The sequence below is a fragment of the Pituophis catenifer genome, unplaced genomic scaffold (genome assembly GCF_029215685.1).
Source record: "Pituophis catenifer annectens isolate HBS135680 unplaced genomic scaffold, rPitCat1.0.hap2 SCAF_2, whole genome shotgun sequence".
In the NCBI taxonomy this organism is placed as follows: Eukaryota; Metazoa; Chordata; class Lepidosauria; order Squamata; family Colubridae; genus Pituophis; species Pituophis catenifer.
In genome coordinates this window covers 30,303,211-30,323,609 of record NW_027256882.1, presented here as the reverse complement: position 1 = coordinate 30,323,609, position 20,399 = coordinate 30,303,211, and the positions used below count along the sequence as shown (strand labels likewise).

The 20,399-nt window shown below is 39.8% G+C and overlaps 1 protein-coding gene across 1 annotated transcript in view; it reads left to right on the top strand.

Annotated features, from left to right (window-relative positions):
• The window catches only part of TNXB (tenascin XB), a 107,371-nt gene that overhangs the window by 8,254 nt on the left and 78,718 nt on the right, over positions 1–20,399 (top strand). Inside the window, exons 4-9 of the mRNA XM_070936510.1 lie at positions 358–511; positions 3,105–3,386; positions 6,399–7,109; positions 8,848–9,177; positions 15,722–16,051; positions 18,283–18,612. Coding sequence (XP_070792611.1) covers positions 358–511; positions 3,105–3,386; positions 6,399–7,109; positions 8,848–9,177; positions 15,722–16,051; positions 18,283–18,612 — 2,137 coding nt within the window. The remainder of the gene's footprint in view (positions 1–357; positions 512–3,104; positions 3,387–6,398; positions 7,110–8,847; positions 9,178–15,721; positions 16,052–18,282; positions 18,613–20,399) is intronic.

The window sequence follows — 20,399 nt, the reverse complement described above, 5'->3', positions numbered from 1 at the left end:
TCTGGCCTGTGGGGAGCCCTTGAAACAGCAAAGAACTGACCTGCGGTACCTCTGCCAGTGAAAACAGAGCTCGGGAAGGCCGTGTGAGGCTCTCCCGAGCACCGTTTTTACTGACAGAGGGTTGCCGGAGGTTATCGCAGCCCATTTACACTGGCAGAGCTCTCGGGCCACCACAGGAACCCCCAACACGAGTGACGTCGAGCTGGCCACACCCATCCTGGCCACGCCAACCCCGGTTCCCCAAGGTCAAACACAGTCCTGATGCGGCCCTCCATGAAATCGAGTTTGACACCCCTGCTCACGAGTATCTGTATGTTGTGTGGTAGCACTCTGTCTTTTTTCTTTTCCAACCTGCAGAAGGATCCTCGAGCGGGCGAATCCATTCATCTGTCTGGCACCGAAAGGCTCTTTGAATATAAAGGATTAAAGCCGGGGGAGGAATACACAGTCACCGTTCGGGTAGAAAAAGGGCAACACTACGGACCCCCTGTCACCCAGACCGTGCGTACGCGTATGTAGTCTGAAGCCGTGACTCCATTTCTGTCCGTCTCCCGCATTCTCCATTGTTTTCCCCCTCGTTGAACTGTTCATGTTCATGCAAATTCCGTTCTTCTTGTCAAGCAGGAAATCTAGGTCTGGTCTATTCTAAGTCACACGTTTATTCAGATCTGGTCAAAAATGGGTCCTCACATAAAGCTGGAAGAACCCCAAACGATTCATTCAGCGTGCTTTTATACTTTATGTGGTTACCCAAGCAGGAAAACAGCCGTTTGCTTGTAACTAGATAAAAAGCAGAAGTTGCTACAATATCATTGCTTGCCCAGTATATTTCAGGCACCTTGTTAATTACACAATACAGCCTCTTTATGCATAAGCAGTCCATTTTATTTATGAATTATAGGTAGACCTCGACTTATGACCACAATTGAGTTGTTAAGTGAGAAATGCGTTAAGTGAATTTTGCCTCACGTTACGACTTTTCTGCCTATATTTGTTAAGTGAATCACTGCAGCTGTTAAATTAATAACACAGTTGTTAGGTGAATCTGGCATCCCCATTGACTTTGCTCGTCAGAAGGCCACAAAAGGGGATCACTGCAACCGTCATGAACCAGTTGTCCCGCGTACGAATGTACAGGTCATTAAGTGAATCATGCAGTCGTTAAGCAAAGCCAGTTGACCTTTTGATTTTGCTTGTCAGAAGCTGTCTGAGAAGATTGCAAGTGGCAATCATTGATTCCCCAGGATGCTGCAACAGTGTAATTACACACCGGTTGCCAAGCGACAGAATCATGATCACATGACTGTGGAGGGGGGGTCACTGCGACAGTCATATATGCAAGGACTGGTCATACATCACTTCTCTCAGTGCCATTGTCATTTGAATGGATGCTAAATACAGTAGAATAGAATAGAATAGAATTCTTTATTGGCCAAGTGTGATTGGACACACAAGGAATTTGTCTTGGTGCATATGCTCGTGGTGTACATAAAGAGACAAGATACATTTGTCAAGAATCATAAGATACAACCAGGGGTAGGTTCTACTTACCTTTACTACTGGTTCGCAACAGGGCCACACGCGCAGAATGACGTCACCATTTTGATGACGTCAGGGTCAGTGGGCGGAGCCTCCCGCCGGTTTTACTATCGGTTCTATAGAACTGGTGCGAACCGGGGGCAACCCACCACTGGGTACAAAACTTAATGATAGTCATAGGGTACAAATAAGCAATCAAATCATTTTTGGAAACAGTCAATATAAATCATAAGGATACAAGCAACAAGGTTACAGTCATACAGTCATAAGTGGGAGGAGATGGGTGATAGGAACAATGAAAAGATTAATAGCGGTGCAGACTTAGTAAATAGTTTGACAGTGTTGAGGGAATTATTTGTGTAGCAGTGATGTCATTTGGGAAAAAAATGTTCTTCTGTCTAATTGTTCTGGTCTGCAGTGCTCTATAGAATCGTTTTGAGGGTAGGAGTTGAAACAGTTTATGTCCAGGATGCAAGGGGTCCCCCAATTTGGTTGTAAGTCAAGGATTTTCCTGTAATACTAGAATGCTTTTTTCCCTCTCATTTTTTGTAAATTCTTTATGCAATTTTTATATTTTGCCAGATTTCAATGTATTCTTTTTTCTTCCTCTTTTTTTCTATTTCTCCCCCCCCCATTTTTATTCTCCAAATATCATTATAAATAAATAAAAAGAGTGAACATCCTCATTAAGGTCCTGATTGGACCTGTTCTAATCATCTATAAAATTAGTAAGAGGGAAAAATGCATTAAAATGGATTTAATTATGCTAGTTTAAGAGGAGGTAAATCAGGCCATTATTGAATAATGGTTTATATCTCCCAGTTTGTTATATTACGTTCTCTGCATTTGATCCTTACTTGCATTAAATAGCTGCAGCTCCTGTTATTCCTTGTTTAGGAATAACTAGTCTGGGATGCAAGAGTCGTAATGTCTGTGCAGATTCTCAGTCATCCAAGTCATGTTTGTTCCAAATGTGTTTTTTTTTTTTCAAAAGACAACTGGACTTTCTTTGTTTTTCCCTGAAGATGTTTTGCTTCTTATCCAAGAAGCTTCTTCAGTTCTGACTGGTGGATAATGGAAGCTTTTGCAACACAGTCCTTTCAGCGGTTCCAAGAAGGTTCCACACCTATTTGCGCTATTCAGGTGACCCTGAGGTAAACCTCCAAGTGGCCTCAATGACTCTCTGAAAGCGTGCTAACAACCAGATAACTGCAAGGAATATCAATCCTTCCATTCTTCATCGTTCGGTCAGAACTGAAGAAGCTTCTTGGATGAGAAGTGAAACATCTTCAAGGAAACCAAAATAAAAAAGTCCAGTTGCCTCTTGAAAAAAGCACCTTTGAGACAAGGGTCTTGATGACCACTAGATGGCAGCAAATATCTATACTATTTTTTTTCTAGCTCTTTGCTACCATTTTGATTTTACAGGCCAGATGTGGTACCCCTACTCTTATTTACTCCTTTCGTTAACAAGCCCATCTCTTTCCACCTCCATTTGTTCCCTACCCTTATTCCCACTCCCATTGCAACATTTTGTGTTTCATGTATCTCTTCCTTTTCCCCAGGAGTGGCTCCTCCCACTGGTCTGCAATCACCACAAGTGTCAGGAAACTCCTTGACCTTGCAATGGGAACCACCTACCTCCCGCCCTGATGGCTACATCCTCAGCTACATCCCTCTGGTTTCCACTCGACCTGTTCAAGCCATGAAACGTATAGAGCTGCCCGCAGCCCCTGAGCGGGTCACCCTGGAAGACCTGGAGAGCAGAACGCGATACCGCATCACCTTGGTTGCCCGTCAGAGTGGTGAGAACAGCCGAGCCACCAGCATTGTGGTCAGCACCACAGGTAGATCACTAGTGTCTTGATTACCTCAGTCTAGAACCGTGATGGCGAACCTATGGCATGCGTGCCAGAGGTGGCACGCAGAGTCCTCTCCATGGGCACACGCACCATCACCATCTGCTCTTCTGGTTTCTGGCACTGGCCAGCTGGTCTTCACCTGAAAATGGCCTGAAAAACAGCCAAAAAACAGGCCATTTTCCAGCCTGTTTTGGGGCCTTTCTTCGGGACAAAAATGGCCAGAAAATGGCCTGGAAAACAGCCGGAAAACGGCTGGAAAAATAGCCAAAAAACAGGCATACATGCGCCAGCCAGTTGGTCTTTGGGTTTCCGGTACTCTGGTGCACACATATGCATGCAAATGTACACATGTTCCGGTTTGGGCACTCGGTGCCAAAAAGGTTCTCCATCATTGCTCTAGAACTTCCTTTTGTCTGGAAATGTCTGTCGAGATTCTCAATCATCTAGGTTGTCCCAAAGGTGCTTTTTCTGAAAGGCAACTGGATTTTCTTGGGTTTTTTTTTTTCCCTTTGAAAACATTTTGCTTCTCATTCAAGAAGCTTCTTCAGTTTTGACTGACTAGTGGGGAATGGAAGGATTTATATTCTTTGCAGTTATTTGGTTATTAGCACTTAAATATGAGTCAGTAGCGTGCAGCGGCAGCCAAAAAAGCCAGCGCAATCCTAAATTGCATTAACAGAGGAATACAATAAAGTTCAAGTGAGGTACTAATACCACTTTATAAAGCCTTAGTAAGACCACACCTAGAATGAAAATGAACTGGGCTGCTATCTAGGGCACAGAATACTGAATCGTGCATGTTGGGCTAATTGGATCTTTGTGTGAAGTGACCAGCATCTCAGAGATATTACCCCAAATGGTAGCCATGTGTTGAGTTCTCCCCATCTGGTGACCATGTGATGAGTAATAACCAATACCAGGGCTAAAAAAAGGCAGAGGAAGGCACAACATTATGTAATATCATAGATGCCCAAATGTGTGGACTTCAACTCCTAGAATTCCTCACTCAGCCATACTGGCTAGGGAAGTCTGGGAGTTGAAGCCCACACATCTTAAAGTTGCCAAGGTTGAAAAACACTGCTTTTAAGCGATATTGATTTGGAGCAGAATTTTAAGAATATTTGTTCTCCAGAGTACAATTTTTCTGTCCCAAATTTTTCTGTAATAGCATCCTTGATCCTTGATTCTCCAGGCTAACCTAGAATCTTTGGCCTTCATTTTCACAGCTTCCCACAAAGATATTTATGTTTTATAGTTCTGTGAACTAAATTAGCAGCCCAGATTGTTCAGCATCCTTAGAAAAAACATTCTTCCATTGTTTGGTCAATAATGGCTCATTTAAGCTTTATTTGCATTGCAGGGTGTGTTGAAATGACCAGTGTGAAAGGATTAGTGAAAAGGGTTTCTGCATTTTTTCACCATGGAAGCCTTTCCTCATAGTTACATTACCCTTTTTCTACTCTTTTTTCAAGTCTTCATTTTTTCCCCTTCCTTCAGCAGTTATGATTGCAATGCCTTTTCTTTATTTGAACTTCCTCTATGTAATCCACAGATCTCTGAAAAACAGACCACGGGAGTTTCCTGGATGCAATGTATAAAAAGACCAACACTAACTCCATCTGTTTTTATTGCAGCTTTGAGGAAATTCAGGATCGGCAGCATGGATAAGTCACCAAGTCTAACTTTTGTAGTGGGATGTGCCAATCTAAACAGTGCATTCAGAAAGTATTCAGAGCCCCTTCGCTTTTGTCAATTTTGCTATGCTGCAGCCTGATTCTACAGTTGTCGAACTTCGTTTTTCCCCTTGATTGATCTACATTCAGTACCCCATCATGACAAAGTGAAAACAGAATTTTAAAAATGTCAGTAAATTTATTAAAAAGAAAAAAAAAATTGAAGTGCCTTTCCAAATCACATCCAAACAATTTAATTTACCACAGGTGGACTCCCTTCAAAGTGTAGAAACATGCCAGCAAAGATCAAGAGAAATGGGAGGCATCTGAGTTTCACGTGTTGTTGCAAGGGGTCTGAATACTTATGCCAATATGATATTTCAGTTTTTTTCCTTTTAATAAATGTACAGACATTTCTAAAATTCTGTTTCACTTTGTCTTGATGGGGTACTACTGAATGTAGATTAATGAGGGGAAAAAATGAATTTCAACAACTGTAGAATCAGTCTGCAGCAGTGGTGAAATCCAATTTTTTTACTACTGGTTCTGTGGGCGTGGCTTGGTGCAAAATTTCCATTCCCACCCCACTCCAGGGGAAGGATGATGCAAAATCTCCATTCCCATCCCACTCTGGGGCCAGCCAGAGGTGGTATTTGCCGATTCTCTGAACTACTCAAAATTTCCGCTACCAGTTTTCCAGAACCTGTCAGAACCTGCTGGATTTCACCCCTGGTCTGCAGCATAACAAAATTGACAAAAGTGAAGGGGGTCTGAATACTTTCTGAATGCCCAGTGGTGGGGAAATTAAAAAGCTAGGTTAAATAGCTAGCATACAGGTAGTCCTCGTCTTACAGCCGCAGTTGAGCCCAAAATTTCTTATTGCTAAATAAGACAGTTGTTAAGTGAATTGTGCCCCGTTTTACAGCCTTTCTTGCCACCGTTGTTAAGTGAATCACGGCAGTTGTTAAGTTAGTAACCCAGTTGTTAAGCGAATCTGGCGTCCCCATTGATTTTGCTTGTTGGAAGGTCACCCCAAAAAATGATCACATGACCCTGGGACACTGCAACTGTCATAAATATGAGTCAGTTGCCAAGCGTCTGCATTTTGACCACGTGATCATGGGGATGTTGCAACAGTCATAAGTGTGAAAAATGGTCCTAAGTCCTTTTTTTCAGTGCCATTGTAGATTACAGACTGACACTAAACGAACTGTTGTAAGTCAAGGACTACCTGCATTTCTAGTCGATAGCCATACATCTCACCTCCATGACTTGTTCCCGCTGAGTACTTTGCCATAACCTCCTGCATTTTCAATCCCACCAGCACCAGCTCCAATTCAACCAAGTCGCAACTCCTTGACACCACCCCCCTCTTCCCATAAAAAGCCAGACACTCCCTCTTCTGAGCCTGAAGAGAAGAAACCAGGCACTAAACCACATCTGCGTCGCCGCCCCACCAACACCACCTTATTGACTAAGGAGCACTTCCTGAAGAGAATGACCCAGAACATCTCATCCAAACTGTCCCCATACAACGGGACCCTCCTAGAGCGGCTTGAGAGCTACCTCCGAGCCATCAATTTCCCTCTCCGAGGCAACCAGACAATCCAGAGCGTGGCCAGGGACATCTACCTCTACCTCAAACGGATGAAGCCCATCGAATTTCAAGAGAGGGTTGAAGAACGTCTCGTCCAAGAAACCAGCAACTTGCCTCTGAAAAGGGAATTCCCAATAACCGAAGCAGAGAGTGTCTATTCAGATGGATACCTCCGTCCGGACCATGCCAAGCCAACGGTGGTGACCAGCTCCCCAGACCACATTGAGGTGTCTTTGGACAGCGTGAGGGGGATCTCTGACCATGTGGTCATCCGCTACCGAAACATGGTGACTGGAGAAAGAAAGGAGTTGGTGGTCCCTGGGGATGCTTCCACGGCGACCATCACCGGATTGTCACCTGGGACAACCTACTTGATGGAAATTCATGGTGTCATGAAAGGACATTCCTCTAAGTCATACTCCTTTATAACTGCCACAGGTACCAGGGTTGGTAGGGCAGCCGTCCACCATGGCAGTTTGCTCTCTCCTTTTGCCTATAATAGTCGCATCACATGCCTTGTTTGTGTTGTTGCAAAGTCGAGCTTCTGCGGCACCCACACATGGCCAAATATGTAATCACACGTTGCTTTCACGTCCTCCCCAAAGTTGCTTGGATGGTAGGCTGCTGACTATTTTCCTCCCTTAAAAGAAAGGCTTTCTTCTTCGCCATATTGCTTTCACGCAGACGTCGCAACCTCCACCAGCTAATTTCTTCTCCAAGCCAAAATGCGCCTTTACTTGCTGCTCCAAAGTTTGTTTGATCTGTTCTAGTTTTGCTACACGCCACTTCTTATAGCCAAAGTGTTTCCCATCCATCTTTTCTATGTTGTCCAGAGTTCCTCTGACGTCTACTTGCAAACTATGGGATGTTTTTCCACACAATCACATGAAGGATTTTATTAGAATTGTGGATGATAACATATGTAAAGAGCTTAGAGAACACAGAGAAGTAACTGAAATATACTGAATTATTTCTTAATAATTTAAAACCTGACTTTCTTCTGAAGACATTCCCATTTTTATCCTTACAGTGATCCTGAGAAAGAATAATTTCTCCAATATCACCCCACAACAGCCCCTGTCTGTTATATATAAATTTATGTCCAATATTCTTCTGATTTACTGAAAGGTTTTACACAATTTGGTAAAACATTTCTCAATATGTTGGCTCACATAGATACAAGCGAAAGCCAGGGTTTGTCAAAACTGAAGAGATCAAAATCAGACCATCAAAACATTCACGTGTGGGTGTTGAAATCATGCTGAAAATTATCTTTGGGTAGCGCATTGTCCTGGTCTTATATGTTATTTGAATCTCCTGTCTTATATGTTATTTGAATTTTTAACACGCCACTCGCTTTCTTTTCAGCCACAGTCAGGTGCTGATAGTTGTTCAACTGAAGTCTGTTTGTGTTTTTAATCACTTTAATCTTCCAGGCTTCCAGTTCTTGCCTTGATGTTATATTTATGTGGCTGAAAACTTTCTTTTCAGCTTCCGTTCCAGCAATGTTGGCTTTCAGTGTCAAGCCAGTTTATGTCGTTGCTCTGCTATTGTTGCCACTGCTGCTGTTGCCACCACCTTCACACCTCCAAACCACAACCTCCAAGTGTCTGTCTTGCCGTTTAGCTGGGATTTCTAGGTTTTTATTTTCCAAAATGAAGGGAACCTAAGATCAGCTCTGATACATGTCTGGCTAGCATACCTCTCTGTTGAACTGAACCTTAGGGCTGATTCCCACAATATTGTCGGGCAGCTTCTACCTCCCACTGTGTTGAGTGAACTATCACAGTGAGCCATAAAATGGATGACAGATAGTCCATGAGTTACTACCACAATAGAGTCTGCCTATCACGGTTATAATTTGTGACGGTTGTAAAGAGGATCCATCACATGACAAATTCGATGTTACTACCATTTGTGCGGTGATCGTTAAGTAAACATTGGGAGCAGTTTTGCCAAAATTGGAAGTAAAATGTCACGTTTGGGCAAAACCGATGTAAAATAGGGACAATTAGGACATTAGGACAAAAGGGGACATTAGGATATTAGGACTAAGGTGCTTTATGTAAAATCCACAAAGTAGAGAAATATGCTAGCCAGACAAACTAAGGGAGGAAGTTGATGAAACTTAAAAAAAAAAATCTGATTCCCTCACCTCAAATCTCTTTTCCTTCAGCTCCAAGTTCACCAACAAATGACAAGATCCAAACCATCTCCCCATCCACCTCAACTCCCGAAGATCCACTGAAGAACCTACAAGTGACCAAAGTTTCTCCAAACCAGCTCCGTGTGACATGGTCAGCCCCGCCCGATTTCTTCCACAAGTTTTCCCTCTACTATAGGGACCCCAAATCTGGGGCACCTCCAAAAAAAATCAGCATTCCAGGGACAGAGAGAAGTGTCGACTTAATGGATTTGCACCCTGGTACGGATTATGAAATAGAGTTGCACGGAGAGAGACCTGGTGGAAGCTATAACGCCCCCTTCTCAACAAAAATAATTACAGGTACCCTCACTATCTTCCTTGAAATTGTCAAGTTCTAACTGACATCTTGATTTTTGTTCTATTCCAGATGTTCTTTTTCCAGCAAAGAAGATGATAGAATGTATATTTCTGATGTGATGAAGGACATTGCCTAACCCACCGACCATTGCGTTTCATCTGTGTCCTGATACACTCTGTGTCATTGCTCATGATTCTGACTCCCACATAGAACATAGAGACCTATAAAGACCTATAGGGACCCCAAATCTGGGGCACCTCCCCTCCAAAAAAAAAATCACCTTGCTCCCCTCCCAGTTTCCCACAGTAGTAAATTATTAGCAAGAATAGAAGAATATGGGAGGGTAGCCAGACTTAAAATTAATAAACAAAAAACAAAGGCCTTAATGAAAAAGCTTACAAACCAACAAGAGAAGGAGCTAGAAGATAAAATGGGAATACAAATGACAAAGAAGGTAAAATACTTAGGAATATGGCTCACCAATAAAGTATCATCAATTGGAGAAGATAATTACATTAAATTGACAAGACAGATAAAAAAGGATTTAGAAATTTGGACTAAGTTACAACTATCCTTTCTTGGAAAGATTGCCTCGATTAAAATGAACGTACTACCTAGAATTTTATATCTGTTTCAAGTTATTCCGATAAAACCGGGGAAGGATTTCTTCAAAGACTTTAACAAACTGATTGCAAACTACATCTGACAGGGGAAGAAAGCAAGGATCAAAATAAAACACCTACAGGACACCAGAGAGGGAGGAGGACTAGCACCACTGGACTTGGAGACGTACTATAAAGCAGCATCACTGATTTGGATTAAGGACTGGATAGAACTCAAAAATAAAGGAATACTAACATTAGAAGGTTTTGACTTACAAAGAGGATGGCATGCATTTTTGTGGGAGGGAAAAGATAAACAAAATGGATATTTCCAACAACATATCATTAGAGAAGCACTGTTTCAAACCTGGTGGGAGATTAAAAAAACACACTATGATAAAATACCGGAATGGCTATCGACTATGGTGGCACAGATTTACCCCAACGCTATGGACATTGATAAAACGAAAACTTATAAAGATCTATGAAACAACCAAGGGGAATTAAGATCAAGGCAAGAATTGAAAGAAATGGGTACAGACATTGATTGGTGGCCGTATTTACAGATAAAATCTAGGTATAAGATAGATTCGGTACAATTTGGATTCCAAAAAGGGCCATATGAATTAGACAAAATTTTACAAGGAAATGATAAATTGATAACAAAAATTTATAATGACTTATTAAGATTTAAATTAGAAGAAGAAGTGGTTAAAGAAAATATGACAATTTGGGCGAAAAATTTCAGATGTAACATTGAATTGGAAAAATGGGAAAAATTATGGAATATAAATTATAAATTAACAATGACTGTATCCTACAAAGAGAACATGTACAAAATGTTCTATAGGTGGCACCTCCCGCCAGCCCAATTAGCAAGAATGTTCCCGATCACCTCCCCAACATGTTGGAAATGCAAGCTTCAAAAAGGAACTTATTACCATATGTGGTGGTCTTGTCAGAAAACAAAACAATTTTGGCAAATGATTATTTATTTTATTTATTTATTTATTTATTTATTTATTAGATTTTTATACCGCCCCCTCTCCCGAAGGACTCGGGGCGGTGAACAGCCAAAATTAAAAACATACAATATAAACAATTAAAATACGTTTAAAACAGAATTAAATCTAAAATGGCTCCCCAATTTAAAACGCCTTACCCATACCCCTATAAATAAGACGAATTTAAAATTTAAAAATTTAAAATTTCCACATTTAAAAAGGGGGAAGATTTAAAAAGGGGGAAGATTTAGGCCAGGCCAGCTTGATAAAATAGAAAAGTCTTAAGCGCCCACAAATAGAGGAAATCATACACCAAAAAATTGAAATGAGGCCAGAAACATTTTTATTAGGAATAATTACAGGGCAATATGAAAAAGAAATAAAATATTTAATTATTCATATAATAAAGATAAAGAGAGGATGTATTAGGAATGTTCCCGATCACCTCCCCAACATGTTGGAAATGCAAGCTTCAAAAAGGAACTTATTACCATATGTGGTGGTCTTGTCAGAAAACAAAACAATTTTGGCAAATGATTAGAATACAAATAGAGGAAATCATACACCAAAAAATTGAAATGAGGCCAGAAACATTTTTATTAGGAATAATTACAGGGCAATATGAAAAAGAAATAAAATATTTAATTATCCATATATTAACGGCAGCACAAATCCATATATTAACAGCAGCATGGCAGCATCCAATTCTGCCCAGAATTGGAAGAATAACAATACACCAACAGAAGATAAAATAATTAGTAAAATTATGGAATGTGCAGAAATGGACAAACTTACAAAAGAAATACAGGAAAAAGAGGAATAGGACTATTACCTAGTATGGCAGAAATGGTATGACTGGTTGGAGAGCAAAAAAGAAAAAAGATAAAGATATAAATAAGAAGACAAAAACCATATATAAGAAATTAGATACCATTTAAGGAAAATAGTGAATTAAATATGTAGATTAAGAAAAGATAAAGAGAGGATGTATTAGGAATATAGATACAAGAGATACAGTAGAAAAAGATAGAGAAAAGGTATATATATAAATACAGATCACCGATACGACAAACTTGAAAAGAAGATGTAAAGATTTGATTTATGTTTATTTGTTTTGTATGTTTTGTTGTGGTTTGTATGTTTGTTTGTACTTTTTAATAATAAAAATAGTAAAAAAAAATTCTGATTCCCTCACCTCAAATCTCTTTTCCTTCAGCTCCAAGTTCACCAACAAATGACAAGATCCAAACCATCTCCCCACCTGCCTCAACTCCCGAAGATCCACTGAAGAACCTACAAGTGACCGAAGTTTCTCCAAACCAGCTCCGTGTGACATGGTCAGCCCCGCCCAATTTCTTCCACAAGTTTTTCCTCTACTATAGGGACCCCAAATCTGGGGCACCTCCCAAAAATATCAGCATTCCAGGGACAGAGAGAAGTGTTGATTTAATGGATTTGCACCCTGGTACGGATTATGAAATAGAGTTGCACGGAGAGAGACCTGGTGGAAGCTATAACGCCCCCTTCTCGACAAAAATAATTACAGGTACCCTCACTATCTTCCTTGAATTTGTCAAGTTCTAACTGACATCTTGATTTTTGTTCTATTCCAGATGTCCCTTTCCAGCAAAGAAGATGATAGAATGTATATTTCTGATGTGATGAAGGACATTGCCTGAGCCACCGACCATTGTGTTTCATTAGTGTCCTGATGCGCTCTGTGTCATTGCTCATGATTCTGACTCCCACATAGAACATAGAGTAAAGGAGTTGGAAGGGTCCTTGGAGGTCTTCTAGACCAACCCCTGGCCCATGGCAGGAGATCTTATGCTACCGGTAGTCCTTGATTTACAAAAGTTTGCTTAGTGACCGTTCAAAGTTACAACAGCACTGAAAAATAGGATTTATGACCGTTTTTCATGGTTACGACCTTTATAGCTTCCCCCGTGATCATGTTCATATTTATGACCTTTGCTGTGTCCCGGAGTCATGTGATCCCATTTTGTAACCTTCTGACAAGCAAAGTCAATGTCAGGGTTCCAAGTAATACCCCCAACGAAAGACGACTCAGAGGCTTGAAGTTCCTCAAAGTTCCGTTTTATTAGAGATGTCATATTGGCACATCTGGGAAAACCTGAATCTGAAAGTTTCCAGGTTTTCCCCACCCAAAGGAAAGTCCAAGTCCCTGCCCAGCACCCACATGTCCATCACATGGTCCAATCAGGCACCGTCCCAACTGGAGATGCCTCCCAGTTCCAGCCCTTCAGAGGCAGGGCAAGATGTCCTTGACTCTCTGAGAAAGGAATGTTATTATGACTGTATATCACCTTGCTCCATCTAATCCCCCCCTCCCAGTTTCCCACAGTAGTAAATATGGCAGGCCTGAAGATCCAATGCAAAAGATGGCTTCGGGGCCTAACAGTCAATGGGGAAACCAGATTCATTTCACAACCGTGTTGTGGCCCCAACTGAGCCCAAGATTTCTGTTGCCAAGTGAGACAGTTGTTAAGTGAGTTTTTCACCCCATTTGACGACCTTTCTTGCCACCGTTGTTAAGTGAATCACTGCAGTTGTTAAGTTAGTGACATGGTTGTTAAGTGAATCTGACTCCTCCAGTGACTTTGCTTGTCAGAAGCTCACAAACAGTTATCACAGGACCTTGGGACACTATAATCATCATAAATACATGCCAGTTCCAAGCATTCGAATCTTTGATCATGTGGCCATGGGGGTGCTGCAATGGTTGTGTGAAAAATACACATAAGTCACTCTTTTCACTGCTGTTATAACTTCGAATAGTCACTAAATGAATGGTTGTAAGTCAAGGATTACTGTTATTTGCTTGGACATTGCATGTTATGTGAATGCAGCAGTTATGAATTTTAAAGCCAAGTTAAGCATATTGTCTAATATTTGTATCAATTCCTCACACTTAAAATTATGAATAGAATAGAATAGAATAGAATAGAATAGAATAGAATAGAATAGAATAGAATAGAATCAACAGAGTTGGAAGGGACCTTGTTGGTCATCTAGTCCAACCCCTTGCCCAAGCTGGAAACCCATACCATTTCTGAATAAATTTCCCTTGTTTAAATTTAAGGTAAACAAAGTATTCTTATGTAAAAGGTGGATTAAAAATGAGAGAACGGGATGATCTATGCAGATACTCCCATCCTCAGAAAATAGCTAGTTGCTATAGTGGAGGAAATGGGCTTGTCTAGATGTCAAAAAGTTTGTGTATTTAGAATTGGGCGTTATGAGATTCAGGAAGCACTGCCCTTGCTCTGAACTGAAGTTCTTTATCCTTAGATAAAGTTTCCATGTCAAGAAAAAAAAATTGGCACCAAAACCTCCTTAAGAGAAGGAAAAAAGGAAGGATAAAAACCTGAAAGCTAAATAACAGAATTCAGTTTCTACCTTCAAAATAATTCATGGATTAATTTTAACAGTTTATCTTTTTCATTAATTTCACTGTCCACATATTCCCTATAATTGGTTTTGCTGAATACAGATATTTTAGGGAATGCATAATTATTGATTTTGGCATCTTATTTCCTGTTGTAGTTACTCATTATTTTGGCATAGGATGTTTTATACAGCTTAGCTCCTTAGCATGACTATTTATATAGGATACCTCAAACAGAACCAGTCTCTGCTCAAAATAATACCTGCTCAAAATAATACACATGTAGGTGCTATGGGTAATTCTACAATATTAACTGCAGAAAACAATTATGAAATTAAGTTTATTTTGAGATAGAACAGTTGAAGTTTTTCGGTAATTAACAATTGAGCTTCGGAAATCCAGATGTCAACATTTTTGTGCATTTTTCTTTCATCTCGTATAGGATCGGGAATATTATAATATTATTATTATTTTGATAAATTTGATAATAATAATAATAATAATAATAATAATAATAATAATAATAATAATATCAAATTTAGAGAGACCAAACATCTCACTCACAGAGTGACTCTACAGATTTCCCGTTACTGATTCCCATGTAATAAACTGTCACATTTCAAAGGCTCAAAGATTCAAACTGCAATCAAAAGACACACACACATACAGACAGAGAGATACAGGTAGTCCTTGACTTACAACCATTCCTTTCGTGACTGTTGGAAGTTACAACAGCACTGAAAAAAGTGCCTTATGTCCATTTTTCACATTTAACATTGCAGTCTCCCCGTGGTCATGGGATCAAAATTTGGTTGCTAGGCAACTGGAATGTATTTATGATGGTTGCAGTGTCCCAGGGTCATTTGGTCACCTTTTATGATCTCTTGACAAGCAAAGTCAATGGGAAAGCCAGATTCACTTAACAACCATATTACTAACTTGAGAACTGCATTGATTCATTTAACAACTGTGGTAAAAAAAAAAGGTCATAAAATGAGGCACAACTCAACTCACCAGACTAGCCAAGTTAAGCATGTTGTCTATATATGATATTTGAACAGTACCTCACACTTAAAATTATAATAATATGGAATGGAATGGAATGGAATGGAATGGAATGGAATGGAATGGAATAGAATAGAATAGAATAGAATAGAATAGAATAGAATAGAATAGAATAGAATAGAATAGAATAGAATAGAATAGAATCTAAGTTCTGACTATTTATTTTATTTTATTTGTCAAGCATATATAAGATTACATATAAAAGTATAAACATGATTGCGAATACATGAAATGTATAGATATGATTATGAATACATGGGATGGTTATGAATAAAAGGGGACATTAGGACAATTAGGATTAGGACAATTAGGACATTAGGACAAAAGGGGACATTAGGACTAAGGTGCTTTCTGTAAAATCCACAAAGTAGAGAAATATGCTAGCCAGACTAACTAAGGGAGGAAGTTGATGAAACTTTTTTTAAAAAAAATCTGATTCCCTCACCTCAAATCTCTTTTCCTTCAGCTCCAAGTTCACCAACAAATGACAAGATCCAAACCATCTCCCCATCCACCTCAACTCCCGAAGATCCACTGAAGAACCTACAAGTGACCAAAGTTTCTCCAAACCAGCTCCGTGTGACATGGTCAGCCCCACCCGATTTCTTCCACAAGTTTTCCCTCTACTATAGGGACCCCAAATCTGGGGCACCTCCAAAAAAAATTAGCATTCCAGGGACAGAGAGAAGTGTCGACTTAATGGATTTGCACCCTGGTACGGATTATGAAATAGAGTTGCACGGAGAGAGACCTGGTGGAAGCTATAACGCCCCCTTCTCAACAAAAATAATTACAGGTACCCTCACTATCTTCCTTGAATTTGTCAAGTTCTAACTGACATCTTGATTTTTGTTCTATTCCAGATGTCTCTTTTCCAGCAAAAAAGATTTTAGAATGTATATTTCTGATGTGATGAAGGACATTGCCTAACCCACCGACCATTGCGTTTCATCTGTGTCCTGATACACTCTGTGTCATTGCTCATGATTCTGACTCCCACATAGAACATAGAGACCTATAGAGACCTATAGGGACCCCAAATCTGGGGCACCTCCCCCCCAAAAAAAATCACCTTGCTCCCCTCCCAGTTTCCCACAGTAGTAAATTATTAGCAAGAATAGAAGAATATGGGAGCGTAGCCAGACGTAAAATTAATAAACAAAGAACAAAGGCCTTAACGAAAAAGCTTACAAACCAACAAGAGAAGGAGCTAGAAGATAAAATGGGAATACAAATGACAAAGAAGGTAAAATACTTAGGAATATGGCTCACCAATAAAGTATCGTCAATTGGAGAAGATAATTACATTAAACTGACAAGACAGATAAAAAAGGATTTAGAAATTTGGACTAAGTTACAACTATCCTTTCTTGGAAAGATTGCCTCGATTAAAATGAACGTACTACCTAGAATTTTATATCTGTTTCAAGTTATTCCGATAAAACCGGGGAAGGATTTCTTCAAAGACTTTAACAAACTGATTGCAAACTACATCTGACAGGGGAAGAAAGCAAGGATCAAAATAAAGCACCTACAGGACACGAGAGAGAGAGGAGGACTAGCACTACCGGACTTGGAGATGTACTATAAAGCAGCATCACTGATTTGGATTAAGGACTGGATAGAACTCAAAAATAAAAGAATACTAACATTAGAAGGTTTTGACTTACAAAGAGGATGGCATGCATTTTTGTGGGACGGAAAAGATAAGCAACATGGATATTTCCAACAACATATCATTAGAGAAGCACTGTTTCAAACTGGCGGGAGATTAAAAAAACACACTATGATAAAATACCGGAATGGCTATCGACTATGGAGGCACAGATTTACCCCAACGCTATGGACATTGATAAAACGAAAACTTATAAAGATCTATTAAACAACCAAGGGGAATTAAGATCAAGGCAAGAATTGAAAGAAATGGGTACAGACATTAATTGGTGGCTGTATTTACAGATAAAATCTAGGTATAAGATAGATTCGGTACAATTTGGATTCCAAAAAGGGCCATATGAATTAGACAAAATTTTACAAGGAAATGATAAATTGATAACAAAAATTTATAATGACTTATTAAGATATAAATTAGAAGAACTGGTTAAAGAAAATATGACAATTGGGGCGAAAAATTTCAGATGTAACATTGAATTGGAAAAATGGGAAAAATTATGGAATATAAATTATAAACTAACAATGTCTGTATCCTACAAAGAGAACATGTACAAAATGTTCTATAGGTGGCACCTCCCGCCAGCCCGATTGGCAAGAATGTTCCCGATCACCTCCCCAACACGTTGGAAATGCAAGCTTCAAAAAGGAACTTATTACCATATGTGGTGGTCTTGTCAGAAAACAAAACAATTTTGGCAAATGATTAGAATACAAATAGAGGAAATTATACACCAAAAAATTGAAATGAGGCCAGAAACATTTTTATTAGGAATAATTACAGGGCAATATGAAAAAGAAATAAAATATTTAATTATCCATATATTAACGGCAGCACGAATAGTTTCTGCCCAGAATTGGAAGAATAACGATACACCAACAGAAGATAAAATAATTAGTAAAATTATGGAATGTGCAGAAATGGACAAACTTACAAAAGAAATACAGGAAAAAGAGGAATAGGACTATTACCTAGTATGGCAGAAATGGTATGACTGGTTGGAGAGCAAAAAAGAAAAAAGATAAAGATATAAATAAGAAGACAAAAACCATATATAAGAAATTAGATACCATTTAAGGAAAATAGTGAATTAAATATGTAGATTAAGAAAAGATAAAGAGAGGATGTATTAGGAATATAGATACAAGAGATACAGTAGAAAAAGATAGAGAAAAGGTATATATATAAATACAGATCACCGATACAACAAACTTGAAAAGAAGATGTAAAGATTTGATTTATGTTTATTTGTTTTGTATGTTTTGTTGTGGTTTGTATGTTTGTTTGTACTTTTTAATAATAAAAATAGTAAAAAAAAATTCTGATTCCCTCACCTCAAATCTCTTTTCCTTCAGCTCCAAGTTCACCAACAAATGACAAGATCCAAACCATCTCCCCACCCGCCTCAACTCCCGAAGATCCACTGAAGAACCTACAAGTGACTGAAGTTTCTCCAAACCAGCTCCGTGTGACATGGTCAGCCCCGCCCAATTTCTTCCACAAGTTTTTCCTCTACTATAGGGACCCCAAATCTGGGGCACCTCCCAAAAAAATCAGCATTCCAGGGATAGACAGAAGTGTCGACCTAATGGATTTGCACCCTGGTACGGATTATGAAATAGAGTTGCACGGAGAGAGACCTGGTGGAAGCTACAGCGCCCCCTTCTCGACAAAAATAATTACAGGTACCCTCACTATCTTCCTTGAATTTGTCAAGTTCTAACTGACATCTTGATTTTTGTTCTATTCCAGATGTCCTTTTTCCAGCAAAGAAGACTTACAACAGTTTGCTTAGTGACCGTTCAAAGTTACAACAGCACTGAAAAATGTGATTTTTGACCATTTTTCACAGTTACGACCTTTATAGCATCCCCTGTGATCATGTTCATATTTATGACCTTTGCTGTGTCCCGGAGTCATGTGATCCCATTTTGTAACCTTCTGACAAGCAAAGTCAATGTCAGGGTTCCGAGTAATACCCCCAACGAAACTTCAGAGGCTTGAAGTTCCTCAAAGTTCCATTTTATTAGAGATGTCATATTGGCACATCTGGGAAAACCCGAATCTGAAAGTTTCCAGGTTTTCTCCATCCAAAGGAACGTCCAAGTCCCTGCCTAGCACCCACATGTCCATCACATGGTCCAATCAAGCACCGTCCCAACTGGAGATGCCTCCCAGTTCCAGCCCTCCAGGTGCAGGGCAAGATGTCCTTGACTCTCTGAGAAAGGAATGTTATTATGACTTTATACCTTGCTCCATCCAATCCCCCCTCCCAGTTTCCCACAGTAGTAAATGTGGCAGGCCTGAAGATCCAATGCAAAAGAGGGCTTCCAGGCCTGATAGTCATTGGGGAAACCAGATTCATTTCACAACCGTGTTACTAACTTAACAACTGAGGCAAGAAAAGACATAAAATGGGGCAAAACTCATGTCTCACCAATGTCTCACTTAACAGCAGAAATTTTGGGCTCCATTGTGGTTGGAAGTCAAGGAGTACCTGTATTATGGACCAATGGCTGTCCAGGCTCTTCTTGAAAACCTGCAGTGATGGAGGATTCACTTGCTGGGTGAGAAGGCCCAATTCTGTTTTGATTCAGCTTCAAAGTGACCCTTTGGTGATCTAGAAGCACCCAAAGAACAATGGGGCCAAATAACCTTTTTCCTCCATCAGAACCTCTTTTTTTCATTTATTTATTATTATTAGTTTGATTAATATGCTGCCCTTCTCCAGAGACTCAGGGCGGCTTACAATGCTTTTAAGCAATAGCCTTCATACTTTTGTATATACCTGCTTAGTAGGGCATTTTGGCCCCCCCTAAGCGGTGTTCTATTTTATACAAAGTCAGTTTATTGCCCCCACAAACTGGGTCCTCATGAACACACTACAGGTAGTCCTTAATTTACGACCCCAACTGAGCCCAAGATTTCTGTTGCCAAGTGAGACAGTTGTTAAGTGAGTTTTTCGCCCCATTTGACGACCTTTCTTGCCACCGTTGTTAAGTGAATCACTGCAGTTGTTAAGTTAGTGACACGGTTGTTAAGTGAATCTGACTCCTCCAGTGACTTTATTTATTTTTTATTTATTTATTTGTTTAAATTTCTATACCGCCCTTCTCCAAATAGGACTCAGGGCGGTGCACAGCCTAAGTAAAAACAAAGCATACAAAATTTAAAAAACAGTATTAAAATAATTAAATATTCTGGCCGTAAATTAAAACAACCCAATTTAAAATCAATTTAAAATTTAGCTCAAGCCAGCCCAGCTAGTTGAAATAAATAGGTTTTCAGGGCCCGGCGAAAAATCTGGAGGTCTGTTATTATACGTAACTCTGGGGGAAGGTTATTCCAGAGGGTGGGCGCCGTCACAGAGAAGGCTCTCCCCCTGGGGGTCGCCAGCCGACATTGTCTGGCGGACGGCACCCTGAGGAGGCCCACTCTGTGCGAGCGTACTGGCCGGTGGGAGGCTATTGGT